This window comes from Channa argus, chromosome 1 (assembly GCF_033026475.1).
Source record: "Channa argus isolate prfri chromosome 1, Channa argus male v1.0, whole genome shotgun sequence".
NCBI lineage: Eukaryota > Metazoa > Chordata > Actinopteri > Anabantiformes > Channidae > Channa > Channa argus.
Window position 1 is genome coordinate 35,075,051 of NC_090197.1, and position 24,322 is coordinate 35,099,372.

The following is a 24,322-nucleotide window of genomic DNA, read 5'->3' on the forward strand; positions in this document are numbered from 1 at the left end:
ATATATATATTCAGCTTGTTGCTGCCAATATTTGGTCAAGACAAGTTTTTTTTTGCCTAATATATTTAAAAGGAAGAGTAAAAAGAGATATGAAAACATTTACAACCCAAAATGCATTTCCTCCCAGGGAACATTAACTTTAAGCTGAAGATGACGAATGCTGACAGCAACATTTACAATCAGGGAATGGAATTTCACTGGCCTGCTAGCCTGTAGCTAATTATTTTTAAACTGGATTAGTGCAATATTGTGCTGCATGGGGGTAGCCGGGTGCCAAATGGCTCCAATGTGCTAGTAAACATGATCCTCAAATTCCCTCTCAGCCTAAAAGAAACTACATTTAAATTCAGACAGATGTATTTTTAAGGTTTCATATGAGGGCGTCGTTAACAGTCACATAGTTAGTGTAATACTATAAATGACAGATGCTGCTTAAACCACAAACCCACAAGAGGGAAGACATTTTAAACAAATGGTCTCTGCTCAGAGAAATATTTAACACAGATGCTACAAAAACACAAAGCTTGTATGTGTTTCTCACCACAAGAACATATATGATGATATCTTGTTCTGTCTTGTTTTTCACAGCAGATCTGGCACATTTGTTGTCTCATCAACAACATTGGTCTAATACAAAATCATATTATATAGCACATTAGATGGACTGATTTCCATATCATATACAGTTTTGGTTTGTCTCTGATAGGCCTGCTCATGTCTCAGTTGAACACAGTTAATTAAAAACACATGAACCTGCCTGATATGAGATTTTTGTATGAAAGGCTGGCATGTATAATTGCTCAGTTCACATTACACACACAATAAAGTATTTAAGCTCTCCAAGTCCTTTGTACACCCACATTTATGTCAACCCGCGACTGTAATGTAACTTCTTGGCAGAGTGCCTTCCCTCCACGCAGTAACACAAACAGAGATAAGCTCAAAGGAGACAGAGAGAGAGAGAGACAGAAAGAAAAAGACAGAAACTTCAAATAATCCAAGTTCAGTCACGTATTTCACAGCATCAACATTCTTTCTTTCCATCTGCAATGACAATTAAGTCACATCCCAGGTTGTACTCCGCCAAATGGGTCCTGTGATTATTTTTGTCGGATCAAATTCCCATCAAGAAAACGCTACAACAACACTGGAGCTGAAGAAAACTCAGAGGCAGTCATTATAAAAAGGGGTAAAATGATCACGACTTACTGTAGCAACATATCACTTCATGTTGTTATTTTCACAACCGCTACGCTGTGGAGAAACAGCCCAGGGAAAATTCCAAGGGCATTTGTTGTGCATTTGTCATCCCTTTGGCACAAAAAAAACAAGTTTTCAACACTGTAATCTTTACTTAGAAAGCTCTGGGTGTGTTTCTTCCCCGAGTGTTTTCTCACTGTGCTGCTCACTCTGCCACATATTCAACTTACTCATTAATGCTGAGAAATGGCACAAACCCTATTATTTATTTATTTACTTATGTCTATTTTGAAAAGCTAGATTCACAAAAAGATTTATGGCAAATACAGCATGTGTTGCCTAAGCTACTTTGCAATTTGGCTATATGTTACTAAATGAGACATATTATAAATAGACTCCACTTTAAACTACATGGCATCTAAAGAAAAATCATGACATATGCAGTGCTTTAAAAACATATGCAATCATACAAAACAAACATTATGTGACAGATGACAAATGCTTGTAGGTTCGACTTATAAGCGATTTATTTTTTAACATGTAACACTAAACAAACATCACACAGGTTTGAGTGAGGTCACACTCTCAGTGCGGTTCTGTTTATAGACCAATCATCAAAACCCCTGACACCGTACACTCAGTTGCATAACCTGCCTGTCTGTTTACATTTTTCATCAGGTTAAATACTGCTGTGTAAGAAAATGCTGCAATTACAGCAAAACGATTCTGCATAACACACGGTGACACCAGAACGAGAAGATTTAAATTCAATGACTTATTGACAAAGGACGACCTGACGTAGTTAAACAACCCAGACAGATATAAATGCAAACTGAGGCCAAACGCTGCACTCGTGTATTTTTGTAAACATGCACAAACAGGCACACAAGGTCAAGTGCGAGCAATGTTTCTGTGCGGCAGAAGTTATGCAGAGCTGAGAGTGATCTCCTTGTGGCAGAGTTGCATAAGGAAGGAGGCATCAGCTTTAGAAAAACACAAAAAGAAATCAAACATGAACTGAATCTGTGCAGATTGATTTTCTACAATGGAAACATTTAGGATTTTACATCCCCCTGAGACATGTGATATTTTTACCACTCAGTGGGCCTTAAGTGCTTTTGTCACCATACTAGAAAAGAACAAGTTTATTTAGGTATACATGATACTTCCGCCAACAACTGGGCACTTTAGTCATACACTAAAAATGGCTGCTGAACAAGCCACCAGGTTCCCTTTTCTTCCAAATGAGTTACTTATTTTTCAGTCAGTGGCTTTCAGCTTATCTGGGTCACTGATATGACTTGGAGATGTGCCTTGAAGTGACCAAAGGACACGTGCCTGGTCCTTCACAAACCCCAGAAGGCATACTGCACACACACACACACACACACACACACACGCACGCACGCACACACTCACAACCCCATGACAAATGCACAACAGACACATACACACACTGCTGTTACAATGTAGAGCTACAAAGCAGTGAACAGTGGGAGCGAAGTGAGACCACACACACACACACACACACACACACACAGGTAAGGGGTATTCCCTGGGGTGTGAATCCATCATGTCTTGTCACAGAGCACAACCCTGAGCCATGGACGTAGCGCCGACTTCAGCTGTGAGATGCACATGCTAACAACTTGATCTCCAGCTGAATGCTCTCAGCTCTTCACAGCTTTACAACATGGATTTGTCTAATAATTTCTACCCTCTCAGATTCAATTAAACACAGCCCTAACACCTCTGTTTCCATTCAGATGCCATTCAGCTGATGCCAAAGATAATGAAAAAGACATTAGAGACAGCTCAAGAAGGGTTCTGATGCTTCTATGCATCAACAAAGTGGACCCACAGGGAACCACAACAAAATGGACTGATTGATTGAGAGGCTGCTGAGAATGGAGACACATATCAAGCCAACTGGAGAATTCAACTGATGGATGTCTCAGTTGATAACGCTCACACAATTGACTAAAAAAGAAAAAAAAGCTTAATATCTACATGTGTTCACTTCATGATCATTTCTTTGAAGGAGATCAGACAAATTGCTCACATTCTTCAATTTGATCAACACAGGAGAGCCCAGGGATTAAAATTACTTTAATGTACCTAACCTCTCATTTGGCAGATTGGAATAACTGACTGAAATAGTCATAACTTCAAATGCCTGCAATAGTTACCTATTTATTTATTTTTTGACATACACTCAAAAATAATTCCTGTCAGCCGCAGTGGCAATTAATGTTTAGTAAATCATAATTTTAGAATTGTTAGGTTGTTACCATATTGATATCAGCACTAACTTAAAGCTTCTCACAGGGCTTCCAGCATGGCTGTCAACTCATCTTGTTACTGTATACTGCAGAAATCAGATTGCAAGGATGATGGTAAGCAAAAGTGCAATGTTGCTGTTTTAAATGTTGATCATTCATTTTATGGACATTTATAAAAGGTCATATAGAAATCTATCACTTATAAAGTAAATGCTGCAATGCAAAAGTCACTGCTGACAAACACCACAACTCTGGCCTAACATCATGTTATAAAACCTACTGAGCTCAATAAACAACATTTAGTAAATTATGTACAAATTAATCACTAATCTCTTTACAGATGTAACAAATGTTCTGACTCATCAGATGTGAAATAGTTACATCTAAGAGTTTTCATCACCATGACAAACTGTGAGTGACTGACTGAATCTCCCTTCTGCATTTGGATGAAACTAAACTCCCACTCATGCCTTTACTCACACTCTTAATTCTACAGTTTACCTTCAACTTCCTTGCACCATAATGAGGTCCAAGTTCAAACAAAAAGGTGAAGAAGGGGGAGGAGGATGAGTGAGGCATGACTAGAACAAGCAGTGGTAGGTGGAAAACATGTTTTGACATATTTTGTTGTCTCTTGGTTGCAAATTCACTAAAGGCCTGACACCCACTCAGCAATTATAAGCATAGCTCACATCCGAAGGTAACATCCATGTTGCAATACGTGGCCTCGTCCACACAGTACACTTTGTCCCTCAGGACAGAACACAATACAATAGTGCACAATTTAGTTATAATAATAATTTACCTTTTACGTAAACAAGTAATGCCTCACTGAGATTATGCAAGAGTGAGTTGACCAGAAGTGCAGCTCACAAAATTGTAACATAAAATTACAAAATATCACAACAAAATCAATGTTAATAAATGCTGAAACAGGTTAGTTAAGTGGCAACAAGGCAATGACAGGCAGGGTTACATAGCGGCTCTGTTATAATCAATGTATATTCTCCAAGAGAGATCCATTCAGTCAATTTGAAGTCACTCCTTAATGAGTTACACGGTGAGGAGCTAGAGGACTTTAATGATTTTTAAGCAAACGCAGTGTAAAGTCATCTGTAAAACATCCTGTGAGTGCAGATCACATTGACCACAGCTTGAGGACAGCTACTGTATCTGGACATGTGAGGACGAATCTTCTCCCGGGATATAACAGTAAATGAAACCGCACCTGTGAATATGCCCACACACAGACAAAGAAGGGTACTCAGGTCTGACATACTGGGTTAGAGTGGGCCACTAGAACTGTACAGCCAGTCATAAAAATAAAGCGCTATGACAGACAGTATTCAAACCCACTCACTGAACAGATTATGTAAAAATTCAAAAGAAGAGAGATGTCCAAAATGAAGCAATAGTTCTGCAGAAAAAGGGGAACTTTTCAGATTGAAACAGAAGCAGACGTGTCACTTACATTTAGATTTACACATAATATAACAGAATGTAATGGAATATGATTCACGAGGAACAATAATAGCACCTGCCAGACTGCAAAAAAATAAGCAAAGTAAATAAAACCTAACAAATAATGAATAAAAGATGACAAATCATGATACAAAACACACTGTGATACAACTCTTGAGACACCCACTTTAATCTGTAGAGCAGCAGAGCATTAAATGTGTGATCACTGAAGTGATATTACACTTTGGTGGAACATTTTGACTCCACTGGAGGCACTGGGATATGAAAAGGGAGGCTCCAAAGTAGCAAGGCAACAGCACCAGAGAGAATATAAAAAGGCAGCGATGACTGATTCCTCAGCCAGCAGTGACAGGCGATGGTGCGTCTTCACTATACATCAAAGATCGCAGACATTGGAAACATTTCAAAAGCGGTCCTCAAGGGCTGTATGTTTCTGACCACGGTTTAGGGAGGCAATGGAAATTAAGAAATGTCTCTGAGTTAATGGCTCTTTCTCAAGATAATTTCTTAGTAAAAATATAATGTTTTCATTGTGGCTAGGTTTGTGAAACACCTATTTCATGTTACATGCTTTTCTTACACAAACTATTAGGCCCACAGGCCAACCCTTATAAGAAGGCAACATCGTACCTGACTTATACAAGAATTTGCATTAAAAACAGTGAAAAGCACTGAAGCAAACTGAGGTTCAAAGTCTTACCTGAGGACATGTTGATCCTGGGAATTGGACCAGTGACCATGGATTAGTTCATGACCAATTGCATCTTCTGAGCAACAGCTACCTAAATTAGGAACACAAGTCCTTCAAACTAGCACTAAATAATGATTTCTGTGCTTACTGTGTTGATCGACATTGTTTTGCCAGAGTCACATTATTCGAGCATCCACAGTGGAGGTGGTGAGTGCAAAGTTACCATTAGTCAGAAAGACAACAGCTGTGAGAACAAGAAACAAGTTTAAAAAAACAATTCTTTGCCTTGAGTTGACTTGAGTTCAATCTCTCACGCCACATAGCTTCACAGCCTTTCACTTACCTTTCTTTGATGATTTGTAGTTAAGGATTTTTAGGTGCAGTACGGTTTGAGCCACATGTTTGTGGTCAGCACAAGAACTAGTGTCCTCACAGCAGTTTTCCAGGTTAATAAAAAGTAAATACATGAAAATAAATCACTTTTTGTCTGGTTGGACTACTACAAACTTCGCTTTCTTTCTCCCCCACAGCTGAAACCAAAACTACACTATGATTTTCCATATGTAAAGCAGTGAGTATTAAACAAACCCTCCTCTGCATCGTTTGTTGCTGACTGTCATTTCACATTCCAATATCAGGCATTTTGTACATGTGTATAATTCTCACTTTGTCACATCTGACAGCAAAGTTATTCCTCTCTTCTTGTGCTCGAGGCATGTTTCGTGCGCAGAGCCATTTGAGACACACTGACAGCACTAAAAAAATTTTAATGAACAGCAATACTTCAAGCATCTTTATCGCAGCAATCTTCAAAAATTACACAACGCTGCCACAGTGAGACAGAGTGTGTGGGTGGACGAAGTGCACTGTTTTTATTAATCATCAAAACGTAGGTTGAGAGATGATACAAGTGTTAATTAATTTCTCATAATTACACAGAGGGAGATCATCATTGATAAACTGCACAACATTTCACAGCAGAATGTAAAAGTACAGTAATTCATATGGGGGGGTTAACATAAATAAAGCTTAAATGTTTTCATTATTTTCTTAACTGTGGATGCAGCTGCAACATGAGAAAATTCAGTAAAAAACGCCACCAAGCAGCCAGAGTGCCAATTTACATCACTCACCAAATAATATCGGAGCCAGTGAACAGTGGTGTGTTTTGAAAACGTCACCTGTATCAGGAAGGCCTACCCTGACTACTGACACAGAAACCCTGTGTAATACAAGGCTATTAGAGCATATGCCTGAGTAAAAGGCAGGGATTAGTCCGGCTTGTTACTTAAAGAGCTCTAACAACAGTCTCTTGAGGTGCAGTCGACTCATTCACTGGTCCTCAACAGCTTCTCTAGACAGGCCTGTTTGACCACACATCACGTTATTTACTCAGCTTCAATCTCTTAATGGGCAAGTCAATCCAGATTACCAAGAGAATAAGATAAATTACATTTTCATATTGTAATTTCTTTTTTTCCATTTGTTGACCTTATTACAACAGAAGTGAGTAGAATTTTGCTTGTGATGCCCACAGCATTAAAATCCACCTTGAACTACTCTAAATATTTATTTGCAGACATAGTACTGACATATAACAATAACCTTCCTCTTTCTTTTAGATTATCACCTCTTACTACTGCTTCCAGTCATCTTTATTTTCACATCTTAAAGCAACTGTCACATGTTTCTAATGGGCTTACTTTAATCTTTTATTTGCTGCTGTATTGGACATATTATTTGGTTTTGTAATGAATTTTATGTACATTATTTGAGGTTTTGAGGGGTTTGGGTGGGAGTGGATGTATTTCTGTATTTGTGATTCAGGACCCTCTTGAAAACAAGAGGCCTGTCAACACAGTTTCAATACTACCATCTTCTAAAATTCCTACGGGGAAGTTGTTAGCAAACAACCTTTGCCGGTAGACATAGAGCAACAGCACATTTATATGGAGTCCTATTTGTCACAGAGGAAGTCAAATGTTCTCTCTCCTTCTAGCTCTTTGGGTCTTCACTAATGCCTGAGGGAAATACCGACTGCTAAAAGCTCCTAACTAGCTGCTAACTTTGTCTGCTTGTTGTTTGGTGCTGGAAACAAACCAAAAGAACCAAAATAATGTGCTAAAAGATGTTAAATCGAAGAGGGAAACGGTGGACTTTGTGCAGACTTTCATAAATAAATCCTTCCAATTGCCTGTGGATTATCCAGAATCACAAGGACACTGTTTCTATTTTCTTAAAGCAAAAAATACCAAAAACCAAATTCCAGTTATCTTCATTTCAATGAGTCAGAAACAGAACCTCACTAACAGACACCATGCTTCTGTTCAGTATAAATGACTATACTATATATGACTATAATGACACCTAAAAGATAGGAATGTGAGATTTTGTGGTCTGGGGAGCTTCTCACCAGATCTCCTATCCTTGTTGCAACAGCTCTGACACCCCGTTCCACTCTATTTCCCAAACCCATCATTTCCTACACAAATACAGCATTATATCGGCTACAGTCTGTTTTTATTTCCCTCAAAGACGATTCCCCTTAGCTTGGTGACTGACAGCTGTGTGTGCAAGCATCATTATCTCCTTCACAGAGCCTGTCTGCTGCCATAGCCTGTGGCAGACCTCAATCACACAGTATTAGAAATGACTTTGGTTTTGCTTGCTGCAGGTGCGCCATGCATTGTATGAACCAGCACAGGTGAAGTAGATGTCCTGCCCATCTGCAGCTACAGACATGTAAAATCAGGTCTAATAGTTTCATCCGATTTAGCTCACGGAAGCCAAGACATAATTAGTGAGAGAGTGTTGCTGATAATGTTCCTATTCCTGGAAGCGGCAGTCGTTGAGGCCAATAAACTGTTTGGATAAATAACAGAGAAACATAAAATAACTCAACAAAATGGATATAAATGCATCCTGCACATATGAGGAGGAGCTCAAACTTGTATGTTTTCATATTTCCATAAAAAGAAGGACTCATTATCTCCTTTCTGCTAAACTGCCTCAATTATGTTGTTTTTACAAACCTAAAGAGGAATACTAATACGCTTCAATCTTTAATTTCAGTTTGGCTGAGGCTTTAAATGGCGGTCAGGTCTGAAGTCTGAGGTTGCAGCATACAGTCAGGTAATAAGATGCAGAAGAGAAGGTCTATGCTAATGCACCAGTAGATAGTGCGCAGTAGATAAATCATGTTTATAGATTGATGTCCTCCTCTATGGCCTCTGTGAATATAACAAGATTGCTTCCAATTGCAGCCAAATACAAGCTTTATGCATAGAAACACACTGCATAATAAAATACCGTGTGCCTGGATGTGGAATAAAGAGTCTCGCTTGCCATTTCAAACTACAGCCCACCACAACGGCTATTATCTGGTGTTTATATTCTAATATGTGACTATACTGTAAAAACGCTCTTCTTTGTGTTAATCCAGACGATTTGTCAAATTTAAATCCAGCAGCACTGGGAGGAACACATCAATTCAAAGTGAAATCAAATACCCCCACCCCACCCCCATACACACACATCCTCTTTTTAACTTTCTCCCACTTTTCTGCTTCCCATATCTATTTCTCTTTCCTTTCTGTAATAACTATGTGAGCGGCGGCAAATGTAATTACAAAGGGGTGGGGTTGGGGAAGGTGGGGTGATTGCTATGCATGCACAACAAAATGCAACATTAAAAAGCTATTATCAGAAAACTGAACATTTTAGCAGATATATGGCGGAGGGCAGCTCCCACCATATGTTTGTGGAGACAGGGACAACAAGTCAGGTAGTAATTATCAATCATCATCAGCGGAACCTGTCAAAACGCTGGGCCCGGCACGCTCTGACTGGCGTTACCATGGAGACAAGCCCACATCCCAGCAAGTATGTGTTTACACAGACATTAAAATATTCTCCCATATTTTTATCTTGTACTTATAAAATTGTGTAAATCGTTCTTTTAGCTACTGGAGCCATGAGCACTGTTAAAGTGTGTGTGTGTGTGTGTGTGTGTGTGTGTGTGTGTGTGTGTGTGTGTGTGTGTGTGTGTGTGTGTGTGTGTGTGTGTGTGTGTGTGTGTGTGTGTGTGTGTGAGAGTGTGTGTGAGTGTGTGTATGTATGTGAGAGAAAGACAGAGAGAGAGAGAGAATGAGAAAAAGAGAGAGAGAGAGAGAGAAAGAGGTAGAGGGAGAGGGAGAGAGGACTTCCTGCCAAGCCAGACTAAGGAAAGAGATTTTTCAGGAATTAAATTGAGGATAATTTTGGTTAAGGTTACGGTTTCGGTTTGACACTCACTTTATTTGCCTTTGGGATCAGGCAAGTTAGGGGTTACAATTAACAGATGCATGTTTAAATGCCTGGAATATTCTCGACATCGTATTATTCAAATAAATGTGTGCGTGTGGGTGCATGTGCACATACACACTGGGCTCATTTCTGTGACCAGACTCTTGCTGTACACAGACTCTCCACTCACACTGTCATTGTTAATATTCTTCAGCTGAGGAAAGAGGACATTCTCCCAAACCATCATGACTTTGTCAGTTTCAATTTTACATATTCCTTTTTCCTTTTTGGATAGCCTACTCCAGTTTCCCTTGTACACACACCAGATGCCTTCAAATCAAATTTCACCCCTTGCCATACAAGCTATTCAGTGTAATACCATTTCTAGAACAGTGTACAATAAGTGTGACTCTTCACACACGAGGAATGTTTCTGGAAGCTTTCCAAATGTTTCAAAGGACGACACTGCTTTCAAGTGACAATCAATCTCCATGTGACCACAATCCATTACCCTTCCAGGAACCAGGATTATTTTCACCTAAAATGAACTGAAAATTAAATACATAAGCAAGTAAACATGAAAGCAATTTAGGTGGAAACTGGTACAAGTGCAGTGTGAATTTACCTGCTTTATTATGGCAGCCATTTGGAAAAAAATGCTAGTGTTCTTAATTCATTATTTGTGTGCCGTTGTGCATGCTCCCCCTGGGGAGAAGCAAGATTACTCTTTCATCAGATCAAATGAAGCGAAGCCGTGCCGTTCCAGGAAGAGCCAATTAAACTGTTCAAAGAAGTTTATTATTGCGACGGATTATAAAATCATTCTCATCGGATTCATTGGGGTGTGTGTTTCGACAGGGGTGTGAATGTGTGTACTTTACAACTGCACAAACTCATAAAGGCTGTTGACTCAAGCTTTCCATTTAGTAAGTAAATAGAAAATTATGGTATGCAGTCACTGTGTTACATGTTTTACAAGAGAAATGCCACAAACCTAATTTACAGCCAAAATAAGTGGGAAATTATAGAGAGAAAATCATTCCTTCAAATGTCTTTCTTCATTCCCTCCTTTCTTCTTCTGTCTTTGTTTCACTCCGTCCACCTCATGTGATTCTCTCATGATGGTAGCCTTGCCTGTTAAGTACTTACGGACACACATCACATTTGAGACATGACTGAGTTTAATCTTAAGCCACTTCCACTTAGACACACACACACACAAATGCAGTGAGGGGGGCAATGAACTTTGACCTTTTGTAACATAATAATATCACTCAGTGTTTAGTACAACACACACAAACACACACACACGTGCACAGACACGCACAGAGTGTAATTACATAGGAAAAAACAATTTGGTGTTGGTTAAAGTCCAACAAGATGGCACAATGCGTCTGTGTGTATTTAATCGGTAATAACTCACAGCACTGCTCTGCTGACAAAAATAAAACAAATACACTACAACACAATAAAGGCTGTAAATATCTAACAAGGGAACATGTTACTTTTCAGCTTTTTTGCTTGTGCCCAAGTGTTGGCAAGTAATGGCTATTGTTCCAACAGAGGAAATTAAAAAATAAATCCCATTTTGGAAAGAAATGTTAGGAGCACGCAGAGGGACTGTCCCAAATACACACCCCACTGTTCCAAGAGTGCCAAATGTAAAACAGAGTCAAAGTTACATAATGTGCAGGATTTGCTAAAAACGGGATAACCTTCAAACGCTTCCACATCATTGATACTGACAGACTGCAGCAGCAACTCAGTACGACTGGAGCTTTAAAAAAATACAGTATTTCAATTTGGCTTTTGGAAGGAGAGAGACAGAGAGAGAGAGAGAGAGAGAGAGAGGGAGAGGGAGAGGGAGAGGGGAGGGAGGGAAATGGGGTGGGGGGGGGATTGGAGAAAGGGAGGGAGGGAGAGATGAAAGGGAGCAGTGGATAAGCTTCAAGGCTTATCCTATTCATTACTGGAGGAAGAAAAAAAAAATCACAGCGTCGACCTATAAATAAATGAATGCTAGGATAAACACGGAGCCCATACATCAATAAAACATATGTATTCTAATAGATCACGCTCTAGTTACACTTGATGGGATTGAGTTGGCCAATGAGCCCAATCATAGGGACTTTATCATTTTGAAAAGCTACACAGCATTAAGCCATGGTGATTATAAATAATCATCATTCCCATAACAAAATAGGCCAATGGATACTTTTATCTTCTGTTCATTTATTCTTGTTTATATGCTAATGTACTGTATTTTAGGGATTTTAAGAGTCCAGAAATCCGGAAATAATTAAATAATAACAAAACTAGCTCTCTCCCGTCCCTCTAGTTTTTCATTTTTCAAAACAAAGTAACACCGTAGTGAACACGTGTCTAAAGCAACCGCCAGCAGTGACACCATTTAAGCAGTTATTCGCCTTTCCAAGAAATGTCCATGCCATGTTGGGATACAAAAAAATCCAAACAGGAAACATCTATCACCACCACCTAGACTATAATCCTCACTTTTGCTACTGTCATGTGTCAGCAGTGTAACAATGATTTTTTTTTTTTGACGTCACTTAAGTTACACAAGCTCTTTTCAAAAAATAACAACGGGCAACGAGCCTCTACCTGCTGCCCTACAAGGTACAAGGCAGCATTCATGAGCTGGTTTAATGCCAGCCTCACCGACAGAGACAGACTTTGTAAACAGCATCTACAGTTACACTGATGAGTCAGACATGTTCAGTCTTAGTTGCAACATGCTCTGCATTTAATTTTTATTCGGAGCATTGAGGAGTTGTATCACAATTTGCATCTGGAATTTCTTGAAGAATTACTCAGTGTGTGCCTATTTTCAGCTGCCGAATCTTTAAGTGATGCAAATACAATATTTGATTTAAACCACCACTCTACAACACTGATGTATTACTGGAATAATCACATAATACTATGAGTGAGGTCAAGCTGACCTGGTTGGTTAAAGTTTTATCAGTTTTAAACTACACAACTGCTTTGATAAAAAAAAAAAAATCCATCTTTTGTGCTGTATTTCTACCTCCAAGCATAATAATGACCTGTCAGAATATTTGTAACCATAACGCCTCAGCTGTTAATCACTCACTCTAGATGGAGACAAGTTTAGAATGCACATACGATGTTTATTTTCTGAGAGATGTTAATTAACTATAAAAGTTTTATTGTGATTGATTTCCAGCCTTCCAGGAAACCATCATCTTGTTACAACACACCTGTCTTAGGTGATCATTCATACTGAACATTTCATTACCTTTCATTCTCTGATCTTTGCTGGTGCATTCAAAGACAATCAGATATCCTAAGTATGAAAGTCAGACCCAGCTGAAGAAAACTTTAACCTGTACAAACCACATATCTGGCATGATCATGTGAATCTGGCTGTTACTGTCATTTAAAATATTGTTTGTTTGTAAGAATAAGTCATATCTTGTCTAATCTTATCTACAAAATCTTATATGTCAGAGGATCCATGAATGCACCAACAAGGAATGGATTTCACAATAGTGACAATAGGCAGATGACTAAATGTTTTACTGTGTTGAATGGCCCATAAAAATATTTTCATGCTGCAATGATAAGAAAAAAGGAAATCTCTAAATCTACAAATTGTTGGTTACCTTTGTAATACTGAATTTAAAAAAATATTTAGAGGTATAGGTTTGGTTTTCTGACAAAAATAAAGGAATCCAAATGCTTTTTATTGCCCTTTGTGATTAAATGTGTTATACATCTAAACAAATAACACAATTATGACACCACTTTTCAACAAATGACAAAACTAAAACATCTGGTGTGGATATTTCAATACTCAATATAATTGATACACTACTAATACATGTTTTTGTGGGTGGGAGGGCTAAATTAGTTGATCTTGAAATTGTCTTATTTAAAAGGTCATCCTGGATTATTTGTTTTACCTAAAAAATATTTAAAGGACTTCCAGCACGGTGGTGGAGTAGTTAGTGCTGCCACCTCACAGCTTGAAGGTCCCTCAAGTCTACCTATAGGCTATGAACTTTCTGTGTGGACTTTATATGTTCTCCCACTGCTTGCCTGGGTTTCCTCCAGGTACTCCGGTTTCATCCCACAGTCCAAAAGGCATGCATGTTAGGGTAACTGATTACTCTAAATTCCCTTTAGGTGTCAATGGTTGTCTGTCTGTGCACTGTATGCCTCTCTGTGTTGGCCCTGAGATAGACTTGTGACCTGATAAGATTGTACCCTCCATCTCGGCCAATGACAGCTGGGATAGAGTCTGGACCCCCAAAACCCTGAACAGGAAAAGTGGTTACAGATAATGGATGGAGGAATGGATGTGTAAAAAAGAAAACAATTTTTTTTGCCAGGTGCAGTCTTTGTCTTAGGCTGCACGTACATCCCCGTCCATCAGGAGTACCCTTTAGAGTTACCTTAGATGCAAAATCCAGGGCACAGGAGGGAAAAAAAGAACAAATCACTGCTTCTATTAAGCTTGTGACTGTGTAATAACTTTTTAAAGTGCATCAATATTTTTATCAGCTTCTGTCTTGTCTCTTGGTTTTTGACAGCTGGAGAGTCAAAGGAGATTTTAGTTCTTAAAACCATGTGTGATTTGCACCAAATAAGACTTATAAACCCATTGGTGTGATCTTTTAACTTACGCAAGGGGTATACCTATGAGTCCTTTCTTCCTCTTCTGGTCAATTATCCTCGATCAGTCGTGCTCCTCTGAGAAATCTTTGAGCTCTGTATAACAGGTCCAGACATTTGAAATCCAGTAGCCTATAGCCCGAAGCTTGTTTATCTGTCCGTGCGGTTGGCTAAAAACAGATGAGCAGCAAGCAAGCTGGTGTGTTGCTGATGACATAATAGGGATAATCAAGAAGATTGTACATTCTACAGCCCAGAAGTCATACTAATGCTGCTGATGCCAGTGGAAGAAAGTGCTTTTACTTAAAATAGTGACTGTGCGTGCAAGATAGGTAAGTGTGTTAAGGCCAGTTACTGCAAATAACATATAAAGATTACTACATATAAAACGCTATATCATTGTAAAGATATGTAAGATCAGTGTACGAAAACGTGGCTTTCCCCAAAAACATCAGATCATTGTTGCATACAGTCCATGTCTTGATTAGAAAATCTGACTTACAACATGTACGCATTTCTCCTCTAAATTCCCCTCTCTATGGCATCTGTATACCATGACATATGGAAGATGAAAAATTCATGGGCTGGCGGTTAACACAAGTCTGCAGAGGAGATGGGAAAACATGTGCTTAGCAAGCGATTCGCCTATTACATTAACAGACGGAGCTGTCATGGGACGATATTGGCGTATGCATATTTCATCTAATCTGATTTTATGTTTAAAGAGCAAGCAAGAAAGTGGTTCAAGTTGTGGAAACAATTACATCATACTCATGCTCATCTGGTGACCCAACCCAATCAAGCGAGCAGGACTGAATGTTTTAAAGATATTATCTCACAGTACAAGTCAAGATTTTAGTTTGTGCTAAAGGAGGATTTTCTTTTCTCCATCTATTCATTTCTAATTCAATATATTTCAGTTTCAACACATATAACCAAACAGGAAATCTTTTTCTGTCAAACACAGATGCAGCTATCTCTGACCCTCACAAATACACACAAAGCACCACCAAATTCAGCCACAGATGTACCAAACTAGCACACATGCAACCACAGTGCAAAAATAGACTGTAACATTCTGTTTTTGATCAGTGCATCTGGACAATGTTAATATACTGAACCAATAAATTGTTTTCTTACACTCCTCCCTCCCTGGAGGATTACATGAAAAAAAAAAAGAATACCAAATGATTGTGCTGAAAATGTTTCCTTTTAACAAAAATCAAACCAGCACTGAGTGAGAAATGTTTGTCAAACAAAACACAATGAGCTGAGCATGAAATATACAGTTCCTGTGCCCCCCCCAAAAAAGTAGAATATAGGACAAACAAGAAAGTGCATGAGGAGGACGGGGGAGGGGGAGGGAGCCAAGGGGGGCTCGTCTCAACTGCTTTGCCTCAAACATCATCGCCTCAATAACTTTAAAAACTATGTTGATTTAAGCAACGTCCACACAAGGAGTTTTAGGTTTCTCAAGGGGTGGAGGAAGGCAGGGGAGAGGAAGGTCAGCAGCTTGAGAGCATGACTTCAGAATCAGAGAGAATGAGAAAAATGTTAGTCATAATATTTTTTTCAAAACCCCCCCAAAAAATAAAATTCCTTAATCTTTAGAATGACACAGAGGCCAAATCATCCCACAGGTGGAAAAGTGTATTTCATGCTTTCGGGGGGTGGGGGGGGGGGTAGGGGAGTAGCTGCTTAGATGCTGTGAAGCTCTGTGATGATGTACATCTTGTTTAAATATACTATATACGGCACCTCACAAGCTTGCAAATATTTATGTTATTTGCTTTGTAGACCATACCGGATCCCTGCCAAATGAATGTGAGTAATACTCAACAGAACCATGATGGCTAATAAGAAAACCTTGAACCTTGTCATTTGCCATTCAGCTCTGCAAAGGACTGGCCCACTCAAACTATTTCTGTCCTTTCCTCACAGCAGAGGAGCTTTCGTAGTGCCAACAGTGTTTTTATAGTACAGTAGAGAATGTAACACCTTTTTTTATTGTTAGTATTATATAAGAACTTATTTTTTTTAATATTCATGACAACATTGTGTACACAAGAACATTTGTACCAGCGAGGCCTTCCGCACAACTTCTTCCTTTTCTGCAAATGTGCTGTGGTAGCATTACATTCCTCCTGGCAAAAAATTAAATTGGGGATAATACATGTAGCTTGGGTATAATCAATCCACGCTGGCAAGAGAATGCATGATAATTATAAACAAAAACTGTGTCATTCCCCGTGAGGTAAGCAGCTGCAGGGGTGACAGGCGATGCTGAACATGAATATGGATCACAGGACTAAAGATATGGCAACTGACGCAACTACAGTTTTGCTCAAGCTGGTCCAAAAGCAAGGACGCTGGTGATGACATGGATGAAAAGTCATGAATATAGATAAGAGTTACGTAAAGCGCATTCTCTAACACCTATCACTTGTCGACCTTACAGTACTTCATGGAGTAAGGTCAGAGCAAATATTGAAGATGTCAAAGTCGTTATGTACACACGAAAAGTGAGAGTGCATTGGTGTTTCATTAGTCATCCTACTAAATACAGATAAATCAGATGCAGATCTGTTGCTGATTATATGATAAATCTGGACATGATTATAATGTGTATACATCTACTATACTGTTGTATAACAAGGCCACTAGAAATGGAATGCAATTCACACCCAGGCTTTAATCTGATTCTGCATTTCAAACAACACTGTAACAGCAGGGTTGCACAAACTCTGCAATAGCATTTTTTATTTTTTATTTTTTTGCCTGGGCTCTCTTGCCTTCTCTACCCCCTGAGGTAGACTGACACACTTTCATGAATTAGCCTAGACAAGACGGACGGCTATTAGAGCTGCCACAGCAGATTTGGCTGAATCCAAAAGGTCAGAATTAGCATTGAGGGAAGCATAGAAAAAAAGTCCTAAAATTGTTCCCTAGATCAATTTTAAACTTTTTAATATTTCACAGCTGCGCAATATTACTTCTTACATGTCCACAGTGCTGGTATTTATCCTAATAAAGGTGTCTTTAATATGTCGTTTATAGCCGTCTTTTCATACGGAGCCTGTAAATGGCAGGAGAACTTTACTCGCCAGCTGTGTATGTTTCTAAGCGCATATGTGCAAACATTCGTTGTGTTTGTGCCTATAAGTAAGACACCCTTGAGGCCTTAGTTCAGAGTGAAGGAAATTACTTAGCTCTGCTGTTTTGAAACAAATCACAACCAAGTCTCCTAGCAGCAATTCAGGCAGAAATAAAAGCCTGCTTCAGACCTAGTAAAGCTTCATGTGAATAACATTAGAAATCTTAGTGCCTTAGTCAAAAAAAAGTAGAACTCCCTCAGGCTCTGAAAATAAACCTTTAGCTTAAATGTGGCTCACAAAAGAATGGCATTATTGAGCCAAGTGAATGAGCAACAGCAGCCACAGGATGTTAGCGTTACTATTCATAACTTATTTTCCTATGCCTAAAACAGTTTTCCCTTCTGGTCTCACCTCTGCTGCTCTCTTAAAAACGCAATTACCTACTGGCAAATTTACAGGAAAAGAAAAACAATGACTTTTGACCAGAGGAGCTGTTACAGCGAATGTCAAATTGATGCTACACAAGAGTCAGCTGAGCTCCACTGTGCTACTGAGCAGAGGAAATATAAAGCGAGATGAATCACGTTATTCCTTTGTTTTATCCCAACACGGGGTTAATAAAAGCGTGGATTCATGAGCGTCAGGGAAAGCACAGCGAATGGCAAATAGACATGTTCCAGCACTTCAGAATTCCTCACTTGAACCACAGAATGCTTTTCATAGGTGTGACTAGTAAGGATGTTTGAACAACAGTCACTTGTGTTCGTAAACAGAAAGACCCCTCTGAGTACTAACAGACTGAGACTAAATCAAAAACATAGCGGAAAGCAATTGATGGTTTTAATTGTATTGGATTCGATTCGTCTTTTGGGTTCAATTAGCTAAAATAAAACAGCATTGATCAAAAGCATGCTCCGTTTAGATGGCTTTAATCCGATCAGGCAATGACAGGGCAAAAAGGAAAAACAGAGGAATTTCAACACAAACATAATGAGACCGAAGCACACCAAATGGGGTTCTCTACATAAATCCTAATTACAGCCATGGAAAACGTAGTGCTGACTTCCTCTTAACAAGAAAGAGCAACAAATATGTTCTCTGTTTTTAATTTACCACATTCAAAACCAAATGACAGGTTTTATATACAAATCTTTACTCTTCGGTTGTTTCAAGGCTGCCCAGTCAAAACCCGGTATTTCTAAAATTAGAAATTGAAAAGAATTTGAAAAAAAAAAATCAATTAGGTATTAAATGCTTCTTTGTGGCACGAGAAAGCCTTTGTACTTTGTAAGCTTCCTTTAAAAGCACCCATTTATCATCACACTCATAAAACACATAACCAACAGTTTTAGGTAACACGGATCAAAGGTAATGCAGCAGAACCAGACATGTTTTATTTTATTCTTTCTTCTTCCTTGTCACAACCTGGTGCCTACATTACCCACAATGCCACTGAAACACAGACTGGCTGTTGGGCAATTCATGGTGTGTTCAAGTGCTGTTGTTTAAACTGTTATTAAGAGGAGCCAAGTGGAAGAAACCCATTCATGTAAAATTCCAGTTAACAAAGTTAAGATCTGACATTAAGATCTCTCTTGCTTACAGTTAAAATTAGTCATTTAGCAGATGCTATTATGCAAAGCAACTTATAAGTAAATAGCAGACACTAGGGACAACTCTGGTTTTCCATGCCCAGGGACATTGCATGTGGCTATAAGAAGTGGGATTTGAACCACTGACCCTATAGTTTGTACACATTTGCTCTAACAACTAAGCCCCAGCCGCCCTACATCGACCCTGGCAGAAGAAGTTTGCCAGGGCCAACATAACAGGTCCAAACAATTTTTTTTTTTTTGATTTAACAAACAATTTCTTAACTAATTAAATGGATAGATATACTAGAAAAGGTACTTGCTGTGTGTTTACAGCAAATCCAGCATGTGTGTAAACTATAACAACCTGTAATTGCTAATGCGTTTATAGCCAAATAGGTCGATAGCTACATAACAAACAACAACCAGTGAACGCTGCTGAGTAGTTTTTCTGTGGAAACTAAAACAAGCTGCAAACCTCGTGTGAACACAGTATTAGAGATCTGTGTTATACTAGCAGTGGCTAATGTAGCCTCAAGGAGATATGAGGACAGGGCTCAGAGATGTCGCAAACTCACTTCTTTTTAACTCCCCATCGCCCTTTTTTCAATTCTCAAAGTTTTCAGTTACTTTTTATCTATTTACTCAAAACAATCACTTTGGCAAAATATTCAGATTTTGCACAACTCCCTCGTGAGATGCAAAAGGGTAAAATGCCCACCTTTACACATACTATATGTATTGTAGTACTCTGCAAGACCTGTAAACAAACTTAAATGTGATTGTTTGTTTGAAAAATGCATTTTCACAAAATCAAAGCCTGTTTTTTTCACAGCTCACGAAATGCTGTTGTTTAGAACATGATGTTTTTAACAGCAAATTTTCTCTTTCAATGTGACAGAAAATCCTTTCAAAAATTACATTTTTAATAGACTCAAGTATATTTTCTGGGATTCCACACAATGGAACTAAACTGCTTGGCCTGAAAAGTGCACGCACCGTCCACTTTCCACCTCAACAAATAGTCAGGGTAACCAAAATGACATAAGTGACTATGAGAATGGGTTTTGATTGCAAGCTTACATTCAGAGGTCACAATGTGAGTTTGATGTGCAACACATGGAGCAAAGGGAAACACTCCGGGCTGCTTCTGTAATGGCTTCTGGCATTTCAGACGAGCTGAGATCTAAAAGGCTACAATCAACTCTCCAGCTGCCACACTCACCAAACTCGTCACAGATGCTCTCATTCTGCAGCAGGGTGGGGTGCTCAAAGGTGTCCCGGCAGTACAGTATCCTCGTGCTCCCGCCCAACGCAGCAATGCCGCCCAGCGCCAGCACTGTGTGGTCGATGAACAGGGACGACGGCTGCTCTCTGAGCCGTGCCAAAACTGAGCGGTAGCGGCAATACTGGGGATAACTGAGGACCATAGCCTTGCGTCCATCCTCCTCCTGGCCTGGAAAACACAAAATGACAGACACAGAAGGTCCACAGAGATCATAAATACTTTAAAGCAACATTCAATAAGGAAAGTTGTGTAGGGAAATGTTTCAAGTACTCATAACATTTTTAGAGAATATCAGCACTTAATTTTAGAGGAAACACTCACTCTTCCATTTATGTTCATATTTTATTGCTTTGTTCTCTCTCGTGGATCAGTCTTTGGCACTATTATATTCTGGCACATATTCAGTCCAGTACTAAAAGTGTGATAAGACTAGGATGTCTTCATTTGTTACACTTACTCCTACTGTAAATTCAGACATTTCCTGCAAATTTTGAGGTCTTAAACTTTAAATCTCTAAAATCAAATGACTCGTTCTTGCTGCCTAATTTGTGTTTCAGGTAATGCATAATGCTGTTGCTGTTATGACTTTAGTCTCAAACAGTTCCATTGTGGTAATAACAAAGTTCACGACAACGACATAACACCCTTTCATGTCCACCGAGTGAATATTTAATGTTGCTTGGCAAGATGTTTGAAATGCATGACATGCAGTTTGAAATGACACTAAGGTGACTTGTGGGATGCCAAGAACACATGTACACATGCTAGTTCTTTAGTTTAGCATTTAGACAACTGTGTGAGTGTGTGTGTGTGTGTGTGTGTGTGTGTGTGTGTGTGTGTGTGTGTGTGTGTGTGTGTGTGTGTGTGTGTGTGATGTCTTTCTGCCTACTGACCATGTTACCCTGCAACCATCTACATGTTTGAATCTATTTATATCTGCTAAAAAAAATCAAACACAATGTGCTTCAGGATAACTGGCCTGTAGTTTGACTTTAACATCTGGCACAGCTGGTTGATTACAAAGCTTGCTGCTTCATCTCAGGTAGTGGTGAAACCTTCCATTGGAGCCAGCCTTTACCACCGCATTGTGTGTGCTGTTTGTGATCTGTGTACATGGTTAATATTCCACTGACAGTGTGTAAGTTTTACTATGAATCTTCATTCATTTCACCTGTGACAATAAACTGGCAAAGAGACCTCGTCCTTTGTTAGGAGAGCCTCTGAACAGAGCAGGCAAACTGAGCTGACACAATAAACTTCCATAAGCCAGGAAGAAACACTGATTAATGAATGTAATTGTTAATATTTTACTAATAGCATGTACAACCGAGACAAGTCTCCAACCACACTATGAGCTCTGTGAGGCCGTGTGCACTGTAGGTACAAGTAAGTAAGTGTTGTAAGTGTGGTAAGTGTTTTGAGGTAAATTGAAGTAAATGCTAATGTCATCTAGCAGACAGTGTTTTAGCATGATATCATCTGCTTATAAGCACAAAACATGGGGTTAATGAGTTAGTGTAATTTCTTTTCCTGGTATTGAATCATAAACCAAAGTGCTGGACAAAGAGAATTTGATTTCTGCCGATGCAGCAAGATGAATGCTAAGGGATCACCAAGTTTTTTTAAATTTACCATAAGAGGAATGTGTCTAAACCAAATTTCATCACTATCCCACTGATAGTTATTGAGATATTTCTCAATAACTATCAATAGTCTAGGCATCACTAAGTGCATAAAACCTGCCTTTAGTGCACAAACTGAACCATCAAATTATTATTTGATTACATGTAGAATCTTTGTTCACTTCTCTATGTGAATACTATGCAAATAACAGAGAGGCGTCAAGTCAAAGGCTACTGTATGTTACTGATGGGGATTAAATTACAGTCCTAAGTAATTATAACAGAAAGCCACTCCTGCCACCTACATAACAGAAATAAAACAATCTATAGCTAATTACATCTTCAGTTATTGTTATTGATGCAGCAGCAGATGGAACAGGTTTGAGCCAATTTGAATGTGTAGATAGAACATTTCCGAACCTTTAAAGCAGATATTGGAGCCGTCATTTCCCTGGCATTTCTTTTTAAGAACTGTTTGCTCGGATAAATCTGAGTAGTTCACCTATCAATATAGTTTAACACTATTGCTATTATGCAAACCTAACGCTTCTTCTCCATTAGAATAGAAAGAACATGATCTGAATATATACAGAGATTTTATTATGACTTTGAACGTTTAACACCATAGAAAGCAACATTCTTCATATATATAGACCTGCAAATTATGCTTGTTTTCATTAGTGATCAGTCTTTCAATTATTTTATAAATTAACTAGTAATTATTCAATCCACTAAATGTCCCAAAAATGCTATTAAAAAACATAATACATATTTTATTGTGCCTTAAAGGAAATTAGTGAGTATCACCGTGATACCTTTATCACATCTCCATGCAGTAGGTAGAATATATCAGCTTGATAAAACCCAGTAAACAATAAAATTTAATAAAATGAAAGTCAATTACATGTATAAATTAATATAGAGTATGCTAAAATATGGTATCTGTAGTACAGAGTTCCTGTGCCATTTCTGTTCCTTAGGATCTGTTTTGAATTTCAGACTATGGCAATATTGACAATAAAATGACAGGGCAGTGCTGCACAGTGACTTATAATCATGCATTTGTACTGTTCCTCACTAGCTCTTATAGGCTGTTGTTTGAAAGTAGCGTGATAATATTTTTGTAGCTTACAAAACCAACTACACGGTTCAACAGTTGATGAAGCAGAGTCAGGCAGTTTGAAACATGATTTTTATATGAATTATTCACTGTCCTGTCTGCTTTTACACAGCCCCTGGACATGACATTAATGGAAATTTCTGCTGGTATTATAATATTCCAGAGGTGGATAACTAGCAAGGTTTTCACCTTGTCTTCAGAAAGACAAAACAAGCAGTTTTAACACATCCATTTTAAAAATGCATTTTCCCCCCTTGGTGTTATTTCATGGGGCTAGAAGCAGATACAATCACTGAAATGTGCAGTAGAAACCGGGCAGGAAGAACACCATTCATAACATATTTACAGCAGCTGCATTCCTGACAACCAGCATAATTAGTTCCACTGTACTTGAATATGAAAACCACTTCAAAAGAAATTATTAAAACCACTCAACCAACAGGCACGCACGCACACACACACACACACATATACAGACAATATGATGACACAGCCCTAAGATGTATAAACACATATTCTTGCATACATGCACATGCATATTACACTGCAGACACACACATTCATCAAAGATTGCAGCAGATGTTGTATGCAATTACAGCTCAGAGGTAGAGCAGGCTTTGTTTCCAAATGTCAGGGATTTTATTGTAAGCGGTCACCGTCAGACCTGCTCTTTCTCCCGAGGACCCTCGCAGCATTTCACTTGATTAGATTCAATTTGGAGACAGAGCTGCAGGGCATTAATAACTGTACGATGGCGTTGTAAGGTTGGTGTGTGTGTTGGTGTGTGTGTTTGTGCAATATAAAGAGTGCATGTACATTTTTAAAATTCCTTTTGTTCTTACAGCCTGACCTTTCACAATAAAGGACATCCTTATCTTTCCGTAAGCTTTCTAATTGGTTGAGGCTGTGGGTGCATCACTGGAGAGCTGGAAGACATTGTGAGAACATTATGCAATTTGTTTCTCTCTCTGTCTCTCTCTCTCTCTCTCTGGATCTCTATTTTCTCA

General features: G+C 38.8%; 1 protein-coding gene across 2 annotated transcripts in view; it reads right to left on the reverse strand.

The window, feature by feature from the left end:
• The window catches only part of arid5b (AT-rich interaction domain 5B), a 73,248-nt gene that overhangs the window by 20,974 nt on the left and 27,952 nt on the right, over positions 1 to 24,322 (reverse strand). Inside the window, exon 4 of one of the 2 annotated variants that reach the window (XM_067515589.1) lies at positions 20,511 to 20,741. The exons of the other annotated variant lie outside the window; for it this stretch is intronic. Within the exon in view, the coding sequence (XP_067371690.1) occupies positions 20,511 to 20,741 (231 nt within the window). The remainder of the gene's footprint in view (positions 1 to 20,510; positions 20,742 to 24,322) is intronic. 2 annotated transcript variants of the gene reach the window in all.